The sequence below is a fragment of the Ochotona curzoniae genome, unplaced genomic scaffold, assembly GCF_017591425.1.
Source record: "Ochotona curzoniae isolate NIBS_2020 unplaced genomic scaffold, NIBS_Ocur_1.0 contig_2723, whole genome shotgun sequence".
NCBI classification, from domain to species: Eukaryota; Metazoa; Chordata; class Mammalia; order Lagomorpha; family Ochotonidae; genus Ochotona; species Ochotona curzoniae.
The window spans coordinates 300,984-323,661 of record NW_024465573.1 but is presented as its reverse complement, the minus strand read 5'-3'; the positions used below and the strand labels follow the sequence as shown (position 1 = coordinate 323,661).

The 22,678-nt window shown below is 40.3% G+C and overlaps 1 protein-coding gene across 3 annotated transcripts; it reads left to right on the top strand.

The window, feature by feature from the left end:
- Window positions 1-420: 420 nt before the first annotated feature.
- CHEK1 (checkpoint kinase 1) lies at window positions 421-22,452 on the top strand. 3 transcript variants are annotated; one of them, XM_040976758.1, is made up of 13 exons: window positions 421-507; window positions 1,122-1,206; window positions 2,275-2,498; window positions 3,622-3,686; window positions 3,776-3,845; window positions 8,211-8,399; window positions 11,169-11,273; window positions 12,418-12,513; window positions 14,205-14,313; window positions 14,527-14,704; window positions 14,965-15,096; window positions 20,513-20,614; window positions 22,248-22,452. In XM_040976758.1, the coding sequence occupies exons 2-13, from the start codon at window positions 1,142-1,144 to the stop codon at window positions 22,341-22,343; spliced, it is 1,431 nt and encodes a 476-aa protein (XP_040832692.1). In that variant the 5' UTR covers window positions 421-507; window positions 1,122-1,141; the 3' UTR covers window positions 22,344-22,452. The 3 variants fall into 3 exon arrangements, with proteins under 3 accessions (XP_040832692.1, XP_040832694.1, XP_040832693.1); XM_040976760.1 differs by lacking the exon at window positions 2,275-2,498 and having other exon boundaries at window positions 435-507; XM_040976759.1 differs by lacking the exon at window positions 20,513-20,614 and having other exon boundaries at window positions 466-507.
- Window positions 22,453-22,678: the final 226 nt, after the last annotated feature.

The window sequence follows — 22,678 nt, the reverse complement described above, 5'->3', positions numbered from 1 at the left end:
TGGAGCAGGACGCAGGACTGGGTCTCGAACAGGCGCTCTGACAACCTGCGGCACCGCTCACTGCCTTTACCTCACTTCTCACGTTCAACTCCTGGCTCTTACTCCGGAGTCTCCTTCCTCACAGGGCGTCGTCTCCAGGACTAGGAGGGCCGCAGCACCGGGTCCTGCTGGGCAGGTCTGCAGCCGGCGCTTCCTCGGCGGTGACCGAGCACGGCGGAAGCCCAGCCACGTCGGCCCGGTCGCCAAGGCTCGGCGATGTGAGGGGAAACGTTCCCTACTCCTCAGTCAGGGACCGTCGGGACCCCCGGGTCACTCGGCCACGGGCGGCAGAAACGCCTCTCAGAAAGCCCTGCGGCTGCAGCCAATCTTCAGCCGAGGCCGCCATGGAAACGCGCGGCCGTGCTTTACGGCAAGGGTGCGCTCGTTTGCGACGCCGTGACGCGACCAAGTTTTGGCGGGAAAAGCGCCGCATTCGGATTCCCGAGGTGGTGGGCAAAGGACAGGCTGGTGAGGAGGAGTGGCCGGTTGGGTGGGAAGGGAATCCGGGGAAGCGGTTCGGAGGTTAGTGTGGCAGGGCATGATGAGGAAAGTGTCGCCGACGGGCGAGGAAGACAGGAGGGACTTGGCGCGGAGAGGCGGGTTCGGGGGGTGGAGGAGTGCCGTGCCAGGGCGTCCCCGCTGCGGGAGCGCTGCGGCGTCGGGGGCGGAGGAGTCGGCCACTCTGCGGCCGGGGGGCCCGGAGGCCTGGGCGCCGTCCTTCCGCCTCTCGGGCCAGCGCGGCCCCGCCCCGGGCTCCTCCCGGCCTTGGGGACCGGGGCGAGCGGAGGAGGGGCTGCGGGCGGCCGGCTTCCCTGGACCCTCTGCCGGCCGCGGCTCAGGGCGTCCCCGGAGAGCGTTGGCCCCTGCAGCACCCTGCGCGCCGCGGGATCTCCTGGGGGCCCGGGGGTGGGCACAGAAAGCCAGCGTTCGGGGAACATGCTGCGGTTTGAAGGCTGGGATAAACGTGGATGAGATCTTGAGGGGAAAGCAGCAGAAGCTGGGGGACCCAAAGCTCGGTGGCTTCATCGGTGACAGGCGCCCACACCCATTCCCCGTACTGACCGGGTTCCTGTGTTTTACAGTCGTGGTTCTTGGTAGAGTCATGGCAGTGCCCTTTGTGGAAGACTGGGACTTGGTGCAAACCCTAGGAGAGGGGGCCTATGGAGAGTGAGTCTGAATCTTTATTTTTCTTGGCCTTCATTTCCTATCTGTTGCTTGAGTGCACGTTCGTTGTTTCACTGTTTGGAATTGTACTACTCTAATTCATCCAACTCTAGAGAGTAGACATTTACAATTGCAATGCAAGACTTATGAAGTCATACTGTCTGTTGTGAACACACACACGCACACAAATATGTTTTGCTGGCTTTATTTTTTTTTGTTTGTTTCTAACATTTCCTTTGTAAGGAGCCGGAATAAATCTGCAAATCCAGGGTTCCCCTCCCACATACACAATCTTGATAAGCTTAGTGGTTCAATGAGTAAAAGAACACACAGCCTGCACATAGCCTGCCTAGTTTCAAATTTTCATTCTGTCACATTGTAGTTGTGTGATCTTAAGCACTCTTCCCAAGTGTCTGTGTACTTGACCTGTAAGGTGGTGGTAATGGTACCTACTCCATGGATGCTTAGAACATTACTATAGGCATGACTAGCATAAAATTGATAAATGTTAGATCATGCTGTTAACATTGCATGGATGTAGGATGTACATACTAGGTATCCAAAGATAGCTTATGATTTTATTGTGTGTGTCCAACATACTTTTTTTTTTTAAATTTATGTGTTTATTTTAGAAACAGAGACCTCCCATCTGCTGCTCTGTGGCTGACCCACTTTCAGCATCCTGGCCTGGCGCTGCCCAGGTTAGGAGCTGGGACACTCGCCAGTCTCTCTTGCGGTATAAACCCAGCTGCTTGAGCCGCATTAGCAGTAAGCAGAAGTCAGGAGATGAGTTAGATATTTTTACCTAGGCACTCTGATTTGCGGCATCGACATCTTAAGCTTCATCTGAAAACCTAGGCGAAATGCCTGTCCCCATGATGACTGTTGAAGTATTGTAACCGTTTATGTTTCAGAAATGAGTAGTATCAGTCGAAGACATGGCAGAAACCATTTCCTTGGTTTCTTTTTAATGGAGGAAGTAGAAATTAAAGGCATCATGTTTAATCTTGAAAATTTGAGAGAAATGATGTCAGAAGATCTGGAATGTTTTAGCTGTTTTTCCTTTTTTAGGGTTCAGCTTGCTGTAAATAGAATCACGGAAGAGGCAGTCGCTGTGAAGATTGTGGACATGAAACGTGCCATAGACTGCCCAGAAAATATCAAGAAAGAGATCTGTATAAATAAAATGTTAAATCATGAGAACGTAGTGAAATTCTATGGTCACAGGCGAGAAGGCAATATCCAGTATCTATTTTTGGAGTACTGTAGTGGAGGAGAGCTTTTTGATAGAATAGGTATGTAAAATATTTGATAATCTGTGTTTCTAAATTTGTTTTAACCTTGAGGAGTTACTTGGTCCTTGTCCTTTCAGAATTACTAATGCAACAGTGAAATTGGAATAAGTTTAAATTGTCTTTTTTTCTTGGCAGCTTGTACTAACACGTGAAAGTGTATATAGAATCACTGAAAGAAAACTTCTTTTTTCAAGTGATACAAGATTTTTTTAAATCAAGATCACCATTTTATGTAGTTTAATGAATTATTTCATGATGAAATATAAATGCAACATTGTTGCTTTGTATAATTCCTTATAGAGATTATAGTTACATGAAATCATATACACATTTACATATCAAACATGTTTTAATATTCCTTTTTTAAGGGAACTAATTGGGAATTTTCTAGGACTGCTTTGTGTATATTCAGTAAATTATATTTGCTACTCATGCAAATTAAGCATTGGTACTGCAGAACACTTAGAAGTGCATGTAATACTTTCTGTGAATCTAACTTTGTTATTTAAAGCTAATTTACTAGCATTACTAGAAGATTTAATGTGTGAATTTCAAGAGGAAGTTGAAGGTAATGGAAATCTAGAGTTACTTGTAAAAGGATAATGGTCAATAGAACATTTCTTAATGATACTGTTTTGAAGAAACTTTATATTCATGGATTTGTAGTGTGAGAAACTGTGAAATTTAGGACTGTTAAATACGTAGTGATACTGGCGTGTATAGCTCTAGATTTCCACATTAGCAATTATATTTCAGAAGTGTAAAAATCTTTGCCTTAGCATTTATAAGAAATAGAGGAAAATTTGAAGGACACCAAATAAATCAGGATAATTTTAACATTATGCAGAAGCTTTTGAAGCATAACTTGCAGTCTTGAGTTGGTGGTGGCTTGTTGTTGCTCTGTAATATTCCTCTGGTATTAGTTTATTTTTGACATTTAGCCAATGAGAAAATACGTGTTCAATACTGCGCATGTTGGTTGACTCCTGAATCTTCTGTTCATGTTAAGATTCTGTTTGCTAAAGTACAGTCATGAATGTCAAGAAATTTTGACTTGAGAAATTGTGGTTGATACCTAATTATGTTTATCCTGTAAACTAAATGTCATCATTAATTCTTGCAGAGCCAGACATAGGCATGCCTGAACAAGACGCTCAGAGATTCTTCCATCAACTCATGGCAGGAGTGGTAGGTACAGTTGTCTATTTTCTTTTTACTTAAACTTAGAAGGAATGAAATATCAAATTCTGGTGTGTTTGCATCTGCCTCTCCCTTAGGTTTATCTGCATGGTATTGGAATAACTCATAGGGACATTAAACCAGAAAATCTCCTGTTGGATGACAGAGGTAAGTTTATCATTTTCTAAACGCTGCCTCTGTTATTACCGCCATGCAAGGTGGGATCGAGGCTTTTGTGTTACTAAGGGCAGAAAATCTGAGAAATCAAGGAACAGTACAAGACTCAATCTATTTGGACTAAACAAGGCTCTCATTATCGATGTAGATGACGGAGGGAAATCTGACCCTGAGCAGGGGCCGCTCACTAGATGAATAAATGTAATATTTGTCTCAGTTCTTCAATAGAGTAATAAAGCTAAGACTCTTTTGTAATGTCCTGGATCTTAGCCTTGGCCTAGTTAGATAAAGATACAAGAAAATTAGTTACTTTATGGATGCCATTTAATGAGAGAGATGGTTAGTAAAAGTGTGAGATTGTAGACTGAGGATTTAAAAGCTGTCAGCTGTGTGAGGAAGTAATTTTTGTTTTGTTTAATGCTCTATAGCAAAAAAGTAAGCTTTCAAAAGTATTTACAAGTGAGTGAATTTGACAAATAAGAGAGATAGATAAATCGAGTAAGTTGCTTTGTATAGGAAAAAAATATGAAATCCAACATTTGATTTGAGGAAACTAACCAAGTGCAGTGGAGTAATATGCTATTGGCAGCAAAACAGATTTAGAAGGACATTTATGAAGCAACAAACTTGACGCTTGTCACTGTGATTTGTTCACATAACGCGAAGTGGTGTCCGTAATAACGAATGTAGCAGTCTTGTACTACTCTGGTGGTGCTGCTGGGGCAGTAATGGGTTTCCTGTGAACCACGCTGTGACAAGCTTGTGACTGCCAAAAAACTTACCAGAGGGTGACCTGAATGATAAAAGGACTATGTACTGTGCAAAATAAAAAATTATTAGAAGAATTTAGGGAAAAATCTGCTGATTATTAAATGTGGTTTTTCAGAATATATTGATGAAAACTACATGGGAAAAGTTAGCATTTGTGACCTCCATGAGTGGATCTGTTCAAAAATTGAACAGATTTCTGTGGAATATGGCAAATTGTTTATTTATTCTTAGACATTTTTGTGATGAAGTTTATTTAAAAAGTGAAGAAATCACAGAAACACATTCAGAGTTAGAGTGGAGACAGAGGGGGAAAGGTGAGAGAGAGAGGTTTCTGTTTTTATCTTGTGTCTATGGGGAGACAGGGTACGCCTCCCATTGCCTGGCTTCTTGTGAGCCTGGGACGGGGACTGGTTATATAATACCATTCCACAGTCCCAGATTAGGGGGTGCACAAGCTGAGGAAGGGGTCATTTGACCAGCAAGTATATAGACTGTACTACATAGTGTGGAGGGGTGTGTAATAGCTTTTAGTTTGTGAATCTAAGTTTCCTATCTGTCTGTTCCATTTCTTCCTGAGATTTCAGACCCCTGTTAATAGTTACTGAAGGATGCACTTTCATCTCATGTTCTCTGCTTCCTTCTGATCGGGGTATAGGCCTTGGGTGTCCCAGGTTCAGAATGAGCCAGATAAAGTAGCTGGTAACAGTGGCTGTATCCCCCACACTGTCATTGCCACTACAAGTTGCTCTCATTTTTTTTTTTAATATTTATTTTTATTACAAAGTCAGATGTACAGAGAGGAGAGACAGAGAGGAAGATCTTCCATCTGATGATTCATTCCTTAAGTGAGTGCAACGGCCGGTACTGCGCTGATCCAAAGCCAGGAGCCAGGAACTTCTTCCAGGTCTCCCACACAGGGTGCAGGGTCCCAAGGCTTTGGGCCGTCCTCGACTGCTTTCCCAGGCCACAAGCAGGGAGCTGGATGGGAAGTGGAGCTGCTGGGATTAGAACCGGCACCCATATGGGATCCCGGCGCGTTGAAGGTGAGGGCCTTAACCACTAGGACACTGTGCTGGGCCCCAGCATTTTTATGTCTTTTGAAGTGGCATCTCAGGGCCTCAGCTGGCTCAGAGGAGCAGGCTGATTAGTCCTTTGTGGGAAACTGGGCATGAACCTCTCCCCAGGACAGGAGGCAGCGTAGGAGGCAGCACAACATAACCCTACTATCTGGTCCTCGGGACAGGAGATGGATGTGGTGAATTTTTATAACATTAAACTCAAATACTGGATAATTAGGTGTCAGGAATATTTAAAGGGAATTTAAAAGCTTGGCTAGTTGGGCCAATGTACTTTCCAAGATCTTGTGCAACAATGAGGTTTATTTTTTTAGCCTTCTGCAAGCTTTTTCATAAGGCACACAATAAAATTTATTAGATATTTAGAAAATATGGCATGTGAGAAGCAATATTGTAGGGTGGCCTGTTGAGAAAGGAAAGTGCAGCACAGGTGGAAGTCAAGCTACATAAACCCCTCTGGCAAAGGGGCACGTGTCTGTAAGTATGAGAAGTGACATAGCAGTGTTAAGAGAGTGAGCTTTTAAGTCATCTGATTGTGGATTTGATGTAGGCCACATAATACCATATCCTTAAGTTTTAAACTTACTATGTGCAGTTCTCTGTATAGTGTTAAATTGCAGACATAGTATATAACAACATAGTCCAAGGAATAGTATAGTCATTCATGAGTAGTTTAAATGATTACCCCTTATAAGAGACTGACACATTATTTTAAAGATTTATTTTAGGACCCGACACGGTAGCCTAGTGGCTAAATCCTCACTTGGGATCCCAAATGGGCACCAATTCTAATCCTGGTTGCCCTACTTCCCATCAAGTTCCCTGCCTGTGGCCTGAGGAAGCAGTAGAGGATGGCCCAAAGCCTAGGGACCCTCCACATACATGGGAAACTGAGGGGAAACTCGTGGCTCCTGGATTCAGATCAGATCACCTCCAGCCCTGGTAGCCATTTGGAAAGTGAACCAGTAGACAGAAGATCTTTCTCTCTGTCTCTCCTCTCTATATACCTGACTTTCCAATAAAAATAAATCTTGAAATAAAAAATATTTATTTATTTATTTTATTGGAAAGTCATATCTACAGAGAGAAGGAGATACAGAGAGTAAGATCTTCCGTCTGCTGGCTGACTCTGCAAGTACCCACAACGGCCAGAGATGAGCTGGTTCGAATCCGGGAGCCAATAACTTCCTCTGGGTCTCCCGTGTGAGTGTGGGGTTCCAAAGTTTTTGGGGGGTCACCCTCTGTTGTTCTTCCAGGCCACAAGCAGGGAGCTGGCTGGAAAGTGAAGTAGTTGGGACACAAACTGGCAAATAAATGGGATGCTGGCTCTTGTAGGGAGAGGATTAGCCAGTTGAGTCATCGTGCCAGCCCCATAACCTAGACTTCTTCATCTAAATGGTTTCTTCACATTGTGTCAACCAGGTAGCTGTTGAAAGAATACAGATAGCTGTTTAAAGATAAAATACTCTAGCTACCTCTGAAATCAAATGCAAGTATCAGGAGTGCTCAAATATTACATTGTTGTGAATGTCCTTGGTTTTTAAGGAATTTGTCACCTAGATGAGACATTGTAACTTTCTGACATAAGTACAATAATGATGCCCCTTCTTTATGTTTGAGTCATGTTATGATAAAAATTGTGCACATCCCTGTTTGTCAGTGAATGTGAATGTAACTTGTTTTTTTAAGCAGTTATCTCCATAGTTTTCATTGTACACATATTTTACAAAACTTGATATTTTATTTACAGATGGATATATAAGTTGTTTATAAATAGTATTGCTTTAAATATACTTAAGTTTATGAGTTTGTGGGATTGTTTCCATGGAAGTGGTCTTAAAAGAGGAACATGCTAGTTCTAAGAGTGAATATTCAAATTTTGACATCTTTTGCCTCATGGCCCTCTAACACGGTTTTACTGGTTAACACTTCTGATTATAGATGGCTTTCCCTGACTTGTCAGTTCTCGGTTAGATCCTTGTTGTCCTCTATATTTTTATAACTTTTCATTGCAGTTGTCTACTGTCAGTCTTTTTCATTGATTTATCTACTACTTGATACTGGCTGGCACAGTGTCTGCCATTCATTTACAGCAGTATTTGTCAGGTGTAAGGTGGGTTGGACATCCTGCCTGCGGTGTTCCTGATGTATAGCTGTGGCCTCCTCCCTGTCCTCTGTTGCCTGATGAAAGGTGCTGCTCTGCTCTCAGCAGTTTGGAGTACTCTTTTGAGTATTCATGGCTCCTTTTGACCACAGCACTTTGTTTTAACCTAATCCAGACTGTTAATATGTATTGATGATACTTCTGTTAAATTAATGGAAGAGATGAATCTTTCATTTTATCATAGATGGTAATGACTTTTATTTTTTTCTTACAAGCATTTCTTTTTTCTTTCATCTTAAGGTAAAGTAGTCCTGAAAACTTCAATTAACAGCAGTGATTTTCCAACAGAAACTTACCTGTTTGCAAAACGTTTGTTCAGTTTCGTCCTTCTTTCTCTTGGTTTAGATAACCTCAAAATCTCTGACTTTGGCCTGGCCACAGTATTTCGGCATAATAATCGTGAGCGTTTGTTGAACAAGATGTGTGGGACTTTACCTTATGTTGCTCCAGAGCTTCTGAAGAGAAAAGATTTTCATGCAGAGCCGGTTGATGTTTGGTCCTGTGGAATAGTACTTACTGCAATGTTGGCTGGAGGTAAAAGCTGCTCAATCGTGGTAAAGTTCCTGTCCTAAGGAAAGTCAAATTTCTTGCACTAAAATCAAGGAAATAAGCCAAAGGAGTTCATGTTATAATATTTAAAAATTTTTAAAAAATATTTATTTATTTATATTTGAAAGATTTACAGAGAAAAGGAGACACAGAGATCTTCTGTTTGTTGGTTCACTACCAAAAAGCTGAGCCAGTCTGAAGCCAGGAGCCTGCAGAGTCTTCTGGGTCTCCCACAGGAGTCTCCCACAGGAGTCCAAGGATCTGAGCTGTGCTCTGCTGCTTGCCCTGGCCATATACAGAGAGCTAGGTGGGAAGTGGAGCAGGCAGGACACAAACTGGTGCCCCACAGGATAATGGTGCTATAGGTGCAGGATTAGCTTGCTGTGCCACCATGTCAACCTCAAGAAATTTTTTGAGGAATTATTGGCAAAGGGCCAGCAACATGGCTCAGTGGCTAAATCTTCACCTTGTGAACACTGGAATCCTATATGGTGCCTGTTTGTATCCTGGCTACTCTCACTTCCCATCCAGCTCCCTGCTTGTGGCCTGGGAAAGCAGTCGAGGACGGCCCAAAGCCTTGGGATGCTGCACCCACGTGGGAGTCCTGGAGGAGGAGGCTCCTGGCTCCTGGCTTTGGATCAGCTCAGCTCTGGCCATTTTGGTTATTGAGGAGAGAACCAGCAGACAAAAGATCTTGTTCTGTCTCTCCTCCTCTCTGAACATCTACCTTCCCCCTTCCCGCCCCTGCAAAAAAAAAAAATCTTAAAAAAATGAAAAAAAAAGAAAAGGAGAATTACTTGCGAAGCAGAGAGAGAGAGAGAAAAATGCACACTCCCATCTGCTTCTCTCTCTAGATGCCCCCAGGTAACAAGAGCTGGGCCAGGGCTGAACCCAGAAGCCAGAAACTGAGTCCGTGTCTCCCCTGTGGGTGCAGGAATGCATTAACTGAGTTAGCACAGCTGCCCGCAGGGTGTACCTGAGCTGGGCGCTGGACTCAGGGCAGGAGCCTGAGGAAATCCATTCCAGGTACTCCGCTGAGAAGCAGACATCTTAACTGCTAGGCCAAATGCCCACACCTCCACTAGTTACGTTTAAATAACAATGTTGTAATAAATTTGGATTTATGCTCAAAGCCTCATTGGCTAAGTGATTTAGAAACAACAAATTTATATACATTTCTTAGTTCGTGATACTGGAGATCAGTTCAGTGTGTTCTTGTGGGAGCCCTTTTTCTGGCTTCTGAGTAGACATCTTCTGTGTTGTAAGCAGTGTGGAGCAGGTGTGGGGGCAGGAGCAAGTACTCTGAAATGGTAAAATAAGGACAGTAATCTCATTCCAAATGCTGAAACATCATGGGTTAGGATTTCAACATACATATTTTTGTGTTTCAATGTGAAATGTCTGGGGAATGGTTCGCAAACATTAAGTACATTCCAAGTTATAATCTATTTAAATTTATTTATAAAATTCATAATATGTACACAAAGGTTTTTAAGTGAGGTGTGTGTGTGTATATATATATATGTAAGATTTGATTTCTCTTTATTGGAAAGGCAAATTCACAGAGAGACATGGATAAAAGACATCTTCCATCCACTGGTTCACTCCCCAAGTGGCCACAATGGCTGGAGCTGAACTGATTCAAAGCCAGGAGCTTCTTCCAGTTCTCCCATGAGGATGCAAGGTCCCAAGGTTTTGTGCCATCCTCTACAGGGAGCTGGAAGGGAAGTGGAGCAGCTAGGATACAAACCAGCAGGTACAAGAGGATCCTGGCACATGCATGGGAGGATTTAGCCATTGAGCCATTGCACCAGATCCACTTGCTGCTATTTCTTTAAAAATAATTACAGCATCGGACCTGGAGCGACAGCCTAGTGGTTAAAGTTCTTGCCTTGCACACACCAGGATCCCATATGGGTGTTGGTTCTAATCCCAATGGCCTCACTTGCCATCCAGCTCTCTGTGGCCTGGGAAAGCAGTAGAGGACGGCCCAAAGCCTTGGGACCCTGCACCCGTGTGGGAGGCCTGGAAGAAGCTCCTGGCTCCTGGCTTCGCATTGGCTCAGCTTCAGCCATTGAGGCCATTTAGGGAGTGAATCAGCAGACAGAAAATCTTCTCTGTCTCTCCTCCTCTTTGTGTATCTGACTTTCCAATAAAAATAAATTAACCAAAATAAATAAATAAACTCATACAATATTTAAAAAATTACATTCATCTCTTCATGTTGAACACTTTGTTATTTAAATTTTTAAAGTTATTAATTTCCATGGTACAGTTTTGTAGGTATAAGTTTTCCTCTCCTTCCCTCCCTTTTCTCCTTCGCAATAGTCCGCTCTCACCATTCCCTCCATATTAGTGTAGTACTTAAGCAACAGTTACAGGCCTGACATTCTGCTATTCAAGTTCATCGTGGTACTGTAGGTATAGACAAAGGTAGACAGTCTGGCGTCATACTGTTAGCTATCTGTAACAGTTTCACTGGAAGTCCTTCTGTTCAGGAGTAGAGATGCGTAGTACACTGTAGCTTCACTTCCCAGTGTACTGGTCTGCATTATACACAGTCATGTGAACACTTTTGGAAACAATTGGACAGGAAATACTTAGTTTTGTGTCTCTAGAGTTTCTGTGATTGGCATTCTTAGTTTGAAAGCTGTAGTGGAGGAAACTTCATGGATATTTATATAATACTGATTTTTTTCTTGAAATCTTTATAAAGATGTACCCTTATAAAATTAAGACTTGTTTCATTTTTAGAATTGCCATGGGACCAGCCCAGTGACAGTTGTCAGGAATATTCTGATTGGAAAGAAAAAAAAACGTACCTCAATCCTTGGAAAAAAATCGATTCTGCCCCTCTAGGTAAGCAGGTTATCTTGATTAAATAAAAATACTGACTTCTTAGATAATGAAATCTTACACTATTAAGAAAAAAAATACTTTAAGATCTCAGTAAGTAGCTTTTAAGAATATCACGAGTATTATATGTGCTTCTGTATTTTGTTGTAGATACATGTAATAAATGTTTATTCATATATTATAAATAGACTTTTACGAAGAATGAGATTGTGCTACAGTAGCCTGTTTTTTTTTTTTTAAGATTTATTTATTTTTATTAGAAAGATATACAGAGAGGAGAAACAGAGAGGAAGATCATTCGATGATTCACTCCCCAAGTGGCTGTAACGGCTGGAGCTGAGCTGATCCGAAGCCAGAAGCCTGGAACCTCTTCTAGGTCTCCCACGCAGGCGCAGGGTCCCAAGGCTTTGGGCCGTCCTCAACTGCTGGTTCATTCCATCTGCTGGTTCATTCTCCAAATGGCCGCAGTGACCATGGATGACCTGACCAAAGACAGGAGCCAGGAGTTTCATCTGGGTCTCCCACATGGGTGGCAGGGACCCATCTTCTTTTGCTTTCTAAGACACATTAGTGGGGAACTGGATTGGAAGTGAGACATCCAGAAATTTAACTGGTGTTTAGGAGATGCTGGCATTGCAAATAGTAGCTTAATGTACTACACCAGCCTTCAAAATACTATTGGTAAGTTTTATTTCTAAAATTGTGGAAGATGAAGTTACATGAGAATGTGAAATATTGTAGCAATGAAGTTTGATATTAAAAATACTTACAGGGACTTTGTTTTTTGGAATGCAGAACGATAGAGAAGAGGCAGAATGAGAAAGACATTCCATACTCTGTGGTTTACTTCCCAAATGGCCACAGCAGCCTGGCTGTGCCAGCTGAAGTCAGGAGTCTGGAACTCCAGAAGGGTCTTCCACTTGGTTTGAGGGTCCCTAGAACTTGGGCTGTGTTCTGTTGCATTCTCAGACATGTTATCAGGGAGCTGGATCGGAAGCAGAGCAGCCAGGACTTGAACAGGCACCCATATGATATGCTGGTGTCTTGGGTAGTGGCCTAACCGGCTATGTCACAACATTGGCCCCACTGTCTGACTTCTAATCTGAATTACTCTTTTGTGAGTGTTGTCTTCTTGTTTTCATTTCAGCTCTCCTACATAAAATCCTAGTTGAGAATCCATCCGCTCGGATTACCATCCCAGACATAAAAAAAGATAGATGGTACAACAAGCCACTCAAGAAAGGTAATGTTATTAAAATACAAGCATTTTTCTCTGCAAAAAAAAAAAAATGATTACAAATCAACAATAAAAGAACTGTGCTTTCATAATGATTATAATGTCTATTAGGAAAAACAAATATAAAAGTTGATTCTGTTTAATAAAGGGGAAAGAGTGTTAGTGCTAAGAATTTGACCAGATCTCAAAGAATAGGAAGCACATTTCGTCTTAAGGACATTACATTAACTCTGAAACTTAAAGATTAATGTGAGCTGGCTAGTAGATTCTCTCTAACGTTTTTATGATTCCAATGGGATAGGAAATGACATCGTCTGAGTAATGGGGTGATGGAGAAGCTCATGAGAATTTCAAAAGAATGTCCAGGTTTTGGAATTATCCATTTGGGGAAAGAAAAGGAATCTAACTACAGGTTCAGATTGCCCACGAAGAAGGTTCAGCTGACAGTTGTAACAATGAATTTATAGTACCAAACTTTCTATAAAAGGCTGCAGGCCGAGCTAATTTAAAACATGTTTTTGTTTGTTTTTAATTGTATTAATTTGAAGGCCAGAAAGACACAAGAGGCAGATTTCCTCTCAACAGGTTCACTCCCCAAAGCCTTAAATAAACAGATCAGGGCCAGGCCAAGACCAGGAGTAGGGAACTCAGTCTGGGTCTGAGGTGTGGTGGCATAGACTCAAGTACTTAAACCATCACCTGTGTAGAGGCAGAAGTCTAGAATGAGAGGCAGGGTTGAATTCAAACCTGTGTTGTAGTATAGAATGTGAGCATCTAAAGCAGCAGCTTAACTTGTGCTACCAAATTCTTGACACCTTAAATTTTGCAAAAATCTGATTTTCACTTTTTTTTTTTTTCTTTTTAGAAAAAAGGCTGATAATCAGGGGCAGATAGAGAAAGGTCTTCCATCAGCTGGTTCATGCTCCAGATACTTGCAACAGTCAGGGTTGTGTCAGGTCAAGGGCAGGAACCAGAAACACTGTCCCATTTCCCAGTTGGTTGACAGATCCAAGCACTTGAGCCTTCATCTGCCAGTTCCCAGAGTACACTCAAACAAGAAGCTAGAATCAAGCAGAACTGGGACTGAAGCCCAGACATTGCATTATGGGATGTCGGCATCCCAAAAACTATCTTATCTATTTCTTTATTTTTAATTCACTTTTACTGTTGTTTTCATGGTTGGGAAGAATGTATACCCATGTGGGCCACTTCTTAGCGTGGGGGAGAGTCAAGACATAGAGGAAGGTGGGGCAAATTTCCCAGATTTTTTCTTTTTCTCTTGTATCCGCTGGGGGCAAAGATTAGGGGGAGGGGATATTGGCTACTTCTAAAGCCCACCCTGTGGTAAAGCCTTTTTAAGGGAACAAATAATGATGGCAAGAGCAACTAACATTTATTGCTCTTGCCATATTATTTTTTATTTTAAAAAGTTTTGGTCTTACAGATATATTTCACATTCTTGGTAGAACATTGCTTAATTGTGAAAAATACTGTTAACATGATTGTTTTAGCATGATACTCCATACTTGGAACTTACTTATAGGTCATGATTTGTGGAATACCTAATTTGACAAATGAGTCTTAGTTCTTAGGAGATTTGTAACTTGACCACCTTTCTTGTAAATTGATACAAATGTGATTTTACTTCAGATTGCCTACATAGACTATTTGAAAGTATCTGTATTTTTTTTTTTAAGGGGCAAAGAGACCCCGAGCCACTTCAGGTGGTGTGTCAGAATCTCCTGGTGGATTCTCTAAGCACATTCAATCCAATCTGGACTTTTCTGCAGTCAACAGCGCATCTAGGTGAGACTAATGAACAGTGAGAACTGTTAGTGTGGTATATTCATGCTATTAAGAATAATGCATGTATATATTTTTATGTTTATGTATTTAACTTATGTCTTTATATTTTTAATAATATGGTCTTAAAAATGTGAGAATGGTTGTGTGGTAGAAGGAAGGCCTGGCATATTTTACTTATTTAAAGACATATTTACCCTCTGTTTTACTACTCAGTGAAGAAAATGTGAAGTACTCCAGTTCCCAACCAGAGCCACGGACAGGTCTTTCCTTATGGGACACCAGTCCCTCCTACATCGATAAGCTGGTACAAGGGATCAGCTTTTCCCAGCCCACGTGTCCTGATCATATGCTTCTGAATAGTCAATTACTTGGCACCCCAGGATCCTCACAAGTAAGAGAACTGATTTTCCAAACAAATAATGACAGCCCTTTATTTTTATTGACTTAGTGCCTTTTTTGAATATGTAAATTTTAGCTATATAGTATTAATACTTTAATTTGTACATATTTTTTGATAAGGTAAGATGAATTAGAGCAGGCCTTCAGGAAAAATAATTCTGGGTCACAAAAAAAGAATGTTTTAGATTAAATAATTACAATGTGACTGCTTTTGGTTCCAGTAGATTTATTCAACTTTCCTTTGACATATAGAACCCCTGGCAACGCTTGGTCAAAAGAATGACACGATTCTTTACCAAATTGGATGCAGACAAATCTTACCAGTGCTTGAAGGAGACCTGTGAGAAATTGGGCTATCAGTGGAAGAAGAGTTGTATGAATCAGGTATATTTAATTTATTTTCATGATGTCATTTCATGCAGAAAAAGCTAAGTGTTTTTGTAAAAAGTATTTTTATTTTGAAATAAAGTGATGGTTTAGTTTGAAAAGGAAACAGTTAAAATTGGAGAAATTTGAGTAAAAAAATTTTTTACTCAATGAGTATTTGGCCTAGTGATGCCACATCCTGTGTCAAAATGTTAGGGTTCAGTGTCCAGCCAGAGGTCCCGACTCCAGCTTCTTTGTGATGTAGACCTTGGGAGGCAGTGGTGATGGGTCAGCTGATTGGGATCCTACCATCCATGTGAAGACCTGGATCGAGTTTCTAGTTTCTGTCTTTGGCTCTGGCTATGTCCATTGCAGTTATTTGGGAAGTAATCCAGCAGACAGAGCTTTCTCTGAGTCCCTGTGTCACGAAGAAGTAAATACAATTTAAAAGAAAAATAATATTTCTTAAAAGACCTCACTTGGGTTACTAGAAATTAGTAGCTGGAGTCTATTTTCTTAAGAATGTATAGTTCATTAACATTTTACTCCCTTCTAGGACAGAGGAACATAATAACAGTTACTGTACTTTCTCCCATCGCTGAGCCAACCTATCAGTTTTTGTTGTATTACTATAGCAGAATTACAATAGTAACATTCTAAACAATCTTTTGTTCAGAAAAATATCAGTATCATCAAAGACAGAAAGAGGGTATTTTTGTGTGTGAGAGAAACAGAAGAGACCTGATAACTCAGCACAGAGCTGGGTCTTTTCACTTGGTCCGAGATGGGAACAGCACCAGTAATAAGCACCATAAAAAATGTTGCTGAGCATTTGTATAATATGTAATGTTGACATACCAGTGTCTGATTTTGACCATGTGATGAAACAGGCCTGCAGGCGAGATAAACCAGTGTGATGTCTGCAGCTTAGTTTTGGAAACACAAGGGAAGACAATGAAACATGCATATCTTGGTGAATAAGACACATGAAGTATGTGGTGGTGTTAGATTTGTAAGTTTCCAAAATTAAAAATTAGGGGGAAATGTTACTGTGTGGAAATCTAAGACCAGCCTCATTTTCCTGTCACCAATATAGTTACATAGTTGATTCACTTTGTCTTTCTTTTTTTTTTCTTAGCATAAGAGATTAAATTTGTATTACATGAAATTCATCACTTTATATAAAGTGTGCATATTCAGTGATTTTTAGAATATTCACTGGGTTGTGCAACTATCACCTCTAACTTTAAAATATTTCATCCACATAGTAAAAAATTTTGTGTCACTAGCAGTCATTCCTAATTTCCCTACTCCCAACATCTGCCCATCGACTTTCTATCTCTGAGGATTGCCTTTTCTGGACATATAATGTGTTCACTTGAACCTGTCTTTTTAACTTAGCGTGTTTTCAAAGTTCATCTGTGTTATAGCATGTGTAAGTACTTCATTTCTTTTTGTGACTGAGTAATATTCCATTGGATTACTATGATACATTTTGTTTACTCATTCATTAATGGATATTTGTAATCTTCTGGTGCAGAATTTTTTTGTGAACATGTGTTTCCAATTAGTTACATGTGTGCAACAGTGTAATTGCTTGGCATATGTATCCTTATGTTTAACTTTTTGAGGAACTGCCAAGATTTTTCCATAGCAGATGAACTACTTTCTATCCCAAGCAGCCATGTGGGTGAAGGTTTCCGTTTTCTCTGATCCTTGGCGATAGTTTTGGTCTTTTCATTATTCCCATCTTACTGTATGGGAAGTGTCATCTCAATTTTTTTTTTCTACAATCTCAGATTTATTGTCTTTAAGGAACCAAGCTTAACTAGTTTATACATCATTATAGATTACTATAGATCTTTGATCATGTATAGATTATTAGTTTTTAGCAGTAAATAGAGTAATGCAATAAATACACTGAATCCTGAGATTTCTCTGAGTGCAGAAGATGAGACATTTGGAAACCAGAAGTCATTTTGTTTTTCATTTGCATTTCTGTTATTACTAGTGAGCCTGTCCTCATATTTTTACTGGCCATCTGTTCAGAGAAATCCCTATTCAATTTATTGTCATTTTAACTTTTTTTATTGGATTGCGAGAATTCTTTATATATTATGAACACAACTTTCTCAGATACCTGATTTGCAAATATGTTCTGTTTTGTTGGAATTTTTTTTTCATTTTTTTTCCTTTTTTGTTACTGTCTTTTGATTCACACATAAAATTAATTTTGGTGAATTGCATTTTACCCATTTCTTTCCTTTTTTACTTTAAAGATTTACTTATTTGCAAGGCAGATTTTTTTGATGATGTGTTTATTAGACAGATACACAGAGAAAAGGAGAGATAGATCTTCCATCCACTGGTTCACTCTTCATGTGGCCACATGGCTAGAGCCAAGCCTATCTGAAGCCAGGAGCCAGGAACCTCGAACCTTCTCCAGGTCTCGTACATGGGTACAGGACTTTGGGCCATCCTCTACTGCTTTCCCAGGCCATAAGGAGGGAGCTGGATGGGAAGTGGAGCAAACTAGACATGAACTGGTGCCCATAGAGGATGCTAGTTTTGCAGGCAGAGGATTAACTTGCTTTGCAGTGGTGCTGGCCTTTCTCCACAGCAGTCTTATCTTTAATGTAAATGCTTATGGTTTTGAATTTGCTTACCTCTGAACATGGCTCTTTCCTGTCAGTTTTGATATGCCATGTTTTTATTTTTATCCATTATCAATGCATCAAAACAATTTTTCACATTCTTTTATTTATTGGAAAGGTATATCTGTTGGTTCATTCCCCAGTTGCGGTAGTTAGGGCTAGGCCAGGCAGAAGCCAAGAGCCATGCGCCTCATCTGAGTCTCAATGGATACAGGAACACAGGTATTTGGTCCAGCTTCTACTTTGTCAGGAGCATTAGCAGGAAACTGGGTGAGAAGTAGAGCAGCAAGGGATGACAGCACTGGCATTTTAACCCACTTGGCCATAGCACCTGTCTCCATATCCATAACTTTCCTTGTGATTTCTTCCTTGATTCATTACTTACTTATGTGCTTAATTTCCTTCTGTTACTGATTTATAATTATATTTCATTAAAATCCATTTGTGGCCCAAAGTGGTAGTCTAGTGGCTAAAGTCCTCGTCTTGAATGCACTGGTATCCTAGCTTCTCCACTTCCCATCCAGCTCCCTGCTTGTGGCCTGGAAAAGCAGTCAAGGACGGCCCAAAGCCTTGGGACCCTGCACCCGTGTGGGAGATTCTAAAGATGCTCCTGGCTTTGGATGTCTTAGCTGTGGCTGTGTGGCCACTTGGGGGTGGACCAGTGCATGGAAGATTTTTCTGTCTCTCCTCCTCTCTGTATGTCTGACTTTCCAATAAAAATAAATCTTAAAAGGAAAAAATTAAAAATCCATTTGTATAATTTTAGTCTTGAGATTTTTTTTTTACACCTAGCTTGAGGTCTTAATTTGATGGTATTCCAGGTGCATTTAGAAGTGTGTTCTGTTTTATGTTCTGTATATTTTTGTTAGGTGCAGTTGCTTCATAGTATTCCTCAAATCTCATGTTTCCTTATTTGTCTTCTTTTCTCATCTTTTACATTCCTTATTGAGAATTTAGTGTTGAAGTCTTCAACTGTAATTGCTGAACTATTTCTTACTTGAAATCTTTCAGTTTGGCCTAGGGTTTGATTGATAGTTAAATATGAATGGTTTTAATTGCTCAATCAGATTCTTGATGTATTGTGCCTTTTAATATTATATAATGTTATTTTTTCATAACAATTTTTGTTAGTCTATTTTGTATGATACTATGTAACCATACTGATTCTCTTTTTTGTTTATATGGACTGTTATTTTCCTACCATTAACTTTCAGTCTCTGAATCTAAAGTGAATGTAGGCAACATATAATTGAATTATGTTTTGTCTGCTAGTTCATGCTTCTCAATGATTTTTTTTTTATTATTTAAAAATTATTATTTGAGAGGGAATGAGAGCGACAGAGATGGGCAGATAGGGATTTCCTGTTGGCTGACTTCACAAAGATGCTCACAGCAACCCCAGGCTGAGCCAAAGCCCAGGCGTCAGGCGTCAGGCGTCAGAGATGCAGTCTGGCTTCCATGTGGGTGGAAGCAGCTGAGTTACTTTAGCTGTGCCCGCTTCCTCTGAGGTCTCCATTAAGAGCAGAGATAAGGAGCAGAGCGATCCATATTTTGAACCCAGATACTCCAGTGCGGATGTGTGAGTGTTACTTAGGCAAATGCTCACCTCCCAAATTTCTGGCTTTTAATTGGAGAGTTTAATGTTTACTTTCATTATTACTTATTTCATGGTTACTTATAAGTATATTCTCTGATGTTTTCTGCATTTAGGTCATTTTTTCTCAAATTTTCCATTGCGCTTTTGTTTGTTTCAATTGATTTTTTAAAGATGTATTTATTTGCTTATTTGAAAGAGCATCAGAGAGAGGAGACACACACTGAGAGATCTTCTATCTGCTAGTCCATTCCTTCTTGTTATGTTTTCTTGTTTGTTTGTTTTTAACTTTTATTTTAATTGGTAAGCTGGAGTTTTACATACACACGAAGAGGGAGGGGGAAGGAAAGAAATCTTTCATCTGCTAATTCATTTTCCACATAGACTGCAGCATCTAGCTGGGGCTGGGCCAAACTAAAGCTGAGAGCCAGAGATGCTTCCTGGTCTTCATCAGTCCAAATCCAGGAACCAGGACCTCCCTCCTGGTCTTCTGCATGGTTGACAGCAGCCTAAGCACTTGGGTCTTCCCAGGTCCTTAGCTGGAAGCAAGATCAGAAGTGGAGTAGCTAGCATCGTAAATGCTGGCCCCATATTTTTATTTTTACTTGTTTCTTCTTTCAGTTATGATTTGATGAAATGTTAATTCTCTCAGTGGTAAGAATTCACGCAGAGTCTCTGCTCGCGGAACTGTACTATGTTTATAAGTTTGGGTTGGACACATGCAGCCACTGGGAGAAGAGAAATCTGGACTTTCTGCATACTTATTACTATTCTTGGTTTGGAAAGTTTTATCTCAGAAGTATCATTGACCTAAGAACATAGTTTTTGTGAAGAGTATTTTTGCTGTCACAGTATCTCAGCAGACATCCCATATGGGAACTGGTTCCTGCTTGGGTATTCCACTTCCCATCCCGCTCTCTACTTATGGCCTGGGAAAGCAGGGAAGGATGGCTCAACTCCTTGGGCCCCTGCACCCGTGCGGGAGGCCAGGGAAGAAGCTCCTGACTCCCATCTTCAGCTCAGCTCAGCGCTGGCCAGTGCGGCCATTTGGGAAGTGAACCAGCAGGTGGAATACCTGTCTCTCTGTGTATTTGCCTTCCAAATAAAAATAAATATTTAAATAAACCAAGAATATTCTTTACTCATGTCCAGCCTTGCTTCACGTATTTATTTATTTTTGCCTTAGGTTACTATATCAACCACTGACAGGAGAAACAATAAACTGATTTTTAAAGTGAATTTGGTAGAAATGGATGAGAAGATATTGGTTGACTTCCGACTTTCTAAGGTATTTTTAATGTTTCATTTTATTCTTTCTAGTATATTTTTAAGTGGATAATTTTTAATAGCGTTGTGTTTGCATATATTAGTTCTCTCTTAGCTACAATTTCTCTTTTTATAATAAAGTCAATCACAGTAAAACTTCTGGGAGGTAAATCCCAGAAATAAGCAGTTGGGAAGTGTTAAGTGATCCGTGGTTCTGAGTAGCATAGTGGAATCCTGTGTCCTCTGTCTCACATGGGACGGCAATCAGGCCTTTGTCATCCTAACTGAAATAATCAGTCTGATTGAAGACTCAGCATTAAAGTTCATCCAACTAATTAGATTGAGGGTTTAAACCCATAAACAACCAATCACTTGCCCGAGTTGACTGTTCACACAGCCTGAGTTTAGTTTCAGTGTTTCTTACAGAATGAGTGTGTGCCTGAATCAGGTTTGAATAGTATAGATTTTTATATGGTTACAAAACACATTGAAAATTAAAAACATTTCATTAAAACTCCAAGAGTGCATGGTAATATTTAACAGACTTGATTATTGATTAAGGAGGTACATTCCATTCTCACACTGAGTGCTGTCTTTATGTAGGGAGGGGCAGTTAATGGGGTTGCTGATCTTTCTACAGTGGCACAGTGGCCCCGTGACATACAGCTTACACCTATGGTATAGTGGATATTTTCTTGTTCACCTTTAATGTGGAAAAGATCACGTTGCCTGGCAGCCAGAAAGGGACAGTATCCCAGCTGCCTAGATCTTTGCTGGCATCGTTTTATTTTCAAGTGCACAGTAACCCACTTGGTTATCAGATCAATTCTTGTGATAGCATATTGCTTAGATTCAAGTCATTTCTTATTGTTCCTAAACAGTGGCCCCTAACTGCAAAAGTAGTGATGCTGGCAGTTTTACTATAGTATATTGTCAAAAGTGTTTTATAAGATCAAGTAATACATAGAATAACACATTTGATACAACTGCAGTTTTCAACATCCGCTGGGAGTCATAGAATGTATTCTGTGTATTCTATGTATTCTATAAGGGAACTACTTACATGGTGTTTAACATTTATTACAACTTGCTTTTTAGATTTAATATTATGAATAAAAGAATAGCAAAAAACTTTGTGCTGAAATAAAATGATCTTTGGTTGAATTTTCAGACACTTTTTGAGTTAATCTCATTGCAGCTCTAAAGAAGGCTGGAGAGAGTTCACCTTCCCTATGATGGAGATAATGTTGTAATACTGTTTTCCAAGGACTTGCTATAGACTCACTAAGAAATCATCGTCAGAACTCAGTGTGTTGACTTTGTTTCCTTAGTATTATGACAAGTTACGTAATTTGTTTTATTTACAGCTACCTACTACAAGTAGGAATTGACTTAAGTCCACTATTATTTTAAACAGCAGTATAGAATTTTTCTGCTCTCTTGAGTTTAGTTTGGTGGGAACAAAATGCTCAGAAAAATTCTCAGAATTATTTGCGTACCATTTCTTCTACTGGATTGTTTGGTTTCCCTAAGAGGAACTGAATGGAATCGTGGCTGGATTTATCCGAGGATGTTTTTCTTTAATGACCAGTAAATAGAGTTTGATTTTATGACATGACTCTTGACATTGTTTGTGAATATTGTTCCTAATACAGGGTGATGGATTGGAGTTCAAGAGACACTTCCTGAAGATTAAAGGGAAGCTGAGTGATGTTGTCAGCAACCAGAAAGTGTGGCTGCCTGCCACATGATCCACCCGTCGTTTCTGGGGATTCCTCGAAAACTCAGTGCTGCTATGCTGACATTATTCTTCCTGGAGAAGATGATTTCTGTTCTGCAAACTGCAAACAAATAGCTCCTGAAGTGTCCTCTCCCCTTCACCCAAATACCTCCCAGTTCTTGTATGTTCTGCATACAGATAATGTGTATATCTTAATTGTAAGTAAAATTTGGGGAAAGGGATGAATGGATTTCATTAGACACTGCTTTAGCTGTGTTTAGTGTCACAATTCAAAATCTATTGGATGAAAACCTTTGATGTATAAGAGTTTACCAGCATCTATACCAAGATAATATCTCATTTTTA